Consider the following 2,994-nt stretch of genomic DNA (forward strand, 5'->3'; position numbering starts at 1 on the left):
ATCTTATTAGTAATTAGTTACACTACAGTAAAAAGTAATATTATTTGTTGCTAGAAACTAGTTACTGCCCAACACTGGTTAACACATAATTTGAGATTGAGAAAAGGCAAATAATGTTGCTAATAATGTCTAGTGACCAGTGTAGACGGATTTGGGCTGTTTTATTTTATTTATTTTTTTTCTAACATACTTTTCTCAGTTGTCAAGGATCATTAAACATTTTAGTGCATATGGTATTATATGAAGTTTAAAAAGTTCTGCACAACTTGTGGAAAATGTGAAAAAATAAAAAAGACTATTTACATTTGCAGAGTGACTTACATAAACGTTCATACATGGCTCTTGTTCATATTTGCTTCAGTTCCCTCTTGAAATCCAAGTCTTATCGTGTGTGAAGCTGTTATCAGGAAAGAAAGGCTGGTTGTTTAGAGGACCCTTTTGTCTTGAATGTTAAGATAGCCAACGTTTCATTTAGGTTAAGTCCCATTCAGGCACATTCACCGATCGGCAGTTCATGTGACTCTTCTGACTTTTAAACAAGGCAAGTTTATTTAGCACATTTCATAATGGTAATAAGTGCTTTAAATGAACATTTTTAAGTAATCATATCATTATCAGATGTATAAGAAAAGACTCTTAAAAAAGAGAGAAGAATAGCTACATAAGATGATACAGAGCAATCAGAAGGACTCTGCGCTCGTTCAGTAAACAGATGTGTTACTTTTAGTCTGTATTTATATGTGAAGTCTGTTGTAGTACATCTGATCTCTTCTGGAAGCTGTTTCCTTCCAGCTGACTTGTTTTGAGTGAAACCTTTTGAGTGTAGGCTACCAAAGACGATAGCATGCAAAGGAAAAAATGTGTTTAAGTACGAGATCAACACAAAATTACAATGGTTTGTAGGAAGAAAAAGACCACAATAAAATGCTATGATTGTTATGAATGATTTAATCGCCTTTGCTACAAAATTGGTCATATGAGCATTGAGCAATATTGCTCTAAGCAATAAGTATCTCTTCATATAATGTATGAATATATTCTATTTACTTCTGGGTTAAACCTGCTGTTGTGAAATAAAGTTAAATCAATCAAACGCAACTTGATTATTATTTGGGTCGGAACTGAAAATGTCCCATGAGTTCACCCGACGGAGTTTCAGTGACGGACTATCAACAATACGAACGTTATGGTCTGTCTACTCTTATTGTAAACCGGTTTTTAGTTAGTTTAGCAGGAGTCACAACCAGACTGTTATCTCGGCCTCTATTTTCTCATGATTTAGTGTAAACATTTGTAATTTGTGGGGAGCATGCCAGCGTTGGTTATCGCTCATAGTAGAGTTAACTTGCACGTTGTCGGTTACAAGATAAGAGCAACTTCTCAGAAGTCCTCGCCCTTTACATCACGCAAGGTAACTTTGTGAGCACTTAAACGCTAATTACAACATAGAGTAGCATGTCCCTGCATTTGGTCACGGTAAAAGTGCGAATTAAATCGATATGAGTTTTGCCCGGAGCGTGTGGTTTCCATAGAAACGACCCCAATTCATGTTCAATTCATTTGAAGGTCATGAGTACAACAGAACTGTTCTCGCTAGATCCGTGGATGCTTCTAAGCAAACTGCATGTTCATTTTTGACTTGACAACTCAACACTTTGCATTATAGGTACTATATGCATATTAAAATGCGTGTATTCTAGTTCCCAACCCTTTACTAGTGCTTTTTGCCCATACAGGAGTGTATTTTTCGGACTTTATAGCACACCACCATGGTGCTGAAGATCTTCTTTCCCCAGTGCTGTAACACTGCCGAAAGCGGCCTGCTGGTTGGGCGCTGGATCCCAGGTCACGATTCTGCTGTGGTTCTGGCTGTCATTCACTACCCCTTCATACCGGGTCAGGTGAAGAAGTACTTGAGTGAGCTGCAGAGCCAGACTCAGGTGGATCTGACTGTCCTGGGCTCCTGGAGTATGCCCAAAGAAGGCCAAGAAGGAATGGACAGCTTCCTAAAAGACCTGAGTACCGTCTTTCCTCAGAAATGTTGGCTGCAGTTGAGCCGCGAGATTGGCAAAAGAGGCTTTACTTGTCAGGTGGTCCAAAACAATGGGAAACTTCTGCAGGACCAGGAGCAGAAGAACGGCGATGATAAGATCATCCTCGTTCATTACGACCAGAGGAAGGTTATGCTGTCCCAGCTTCACCCTGTACAGGATGTCGGCCAGAAGTCTGATGTTGAGCCCTCAGAGCTGCGCTTGGTCTTCCTGACAGTTGCTCAAAGTCAGCCTCTCTTTTTCCTGGACAAGTATGACGACGGGCCTCTCAAACTCACCCACTGGCAGTCTGAAGGCAGGGAGGCTAGTATTATTGCAGAGCTTCTAAAACAAGTGTCAGTTCCGGTCTGCATCTTCCTAACATGGCTGCTGTCTCTGTGGCACTGGTTGTGCAGCTTCAGGTGAGTTGATGTGCCTCGGCTTGAACCTGTTGTCAAGACTGAAGAGTGATGATGATAAATTCATTCTCAGATCTTTTGGTATTTTACAGGATTTTGCATTTGCGTCCAGTGCTGTTCATCTCAAGCAAGCTGTCCACCTGTGTTCAGTCCGGATACAGAGCAGTTCATTTCAAGACTGTTTTCTCTCCCAAAAAAGCTGCTACACACATGGAATTCATGAGGTACAGTACTTGGGTCGGTGACATACAAGAGCATCATTGATAACAAAAAGACAAAAATCGGGTTTAAAATACATGTGCCAACTTCTTAGAAGTGTACTCTTTGAATTCATGTTGGTTTCATATGGTTTTGAAAAATGTTTCACTCATTTTGAGAAAAGTTGTAATTTTATGACATTTGTAGTGTAACATTAAGGAAAAACATGTTTTTAAATACTTTTAAATACAAAAATACTTTTGAATGTATACAATAAGAGTTTTTACATCTTTCTCTCTCGGTCTATATCTATATATATATATATATATATATATATATATATATAT

At 39.0% G+C, this 2,994-nt stretch overlaps 1 protein-coding gene across 1 annotated transcript; it reads left to right on the forward strand.

The window, feature by feature from the left end:
* Nucleotides 1–1,172: 1,172 nt before the first annotated feature.
* Nucleotides 1,173–2,794, forward strand: LOC107579944 (phosphatidylinositol N-acetylglucosaminyltransferase subunit Q-like). The gene is made up of 3 exons (XM_016265721.1): nt 1,173–1,411; nt 1,737–2,452; nt 2,542–2,794. Exons 2-3 carry the CDS (start codon nt 1,770–1,772, stop codon nt 2,711–2,713), a joined length of 855 nt encoding a protein of 284 aa, XP_016121207.1. The 5' UTR covers nt 1,173–1,411; nt 1,737–1,769; the 3' UTR covers nt 2,714–2,794.
* The last annotated feature ends 200 nt before the right edge of the window (nt 2,795–2,994 follow it).

This window comes from Sinocyclocheilus grahami, unplaced genomic scaffold (assembly GCF_001515645.1).
Source record: "Sinocyclocheilus grahami isolate Dianchi unplaced genomic scaffold, SAMN03320097.WGS_v1.1 scaffold22160.1, whole genome shotgun sequence".
NCBI lineage: Eukaryota > Metazoa > Chordata > Actinopteri > Cypriniformes > Cyprinidae > Sinocyclocheilus > Sinocyclocheilus grahami.

Bases quoted from the DNA above. Each gene is read 5' to 3' on its own strand.
- LOC107579944 (XM_016265721.1), top strand. From the start codon at position 1,770: ATGGTGCTGAAGATCTTCTTTCCCCAGTGCTGTAACACTGCCGAAAGC. The intron at 2,453-2,541 runs GTGAGTTGATGT...GGTATTTTACAG, and splicing joins CACTGGTTGTGCAGCTTCAG to GATTTTGCATTTGCGTCCAG.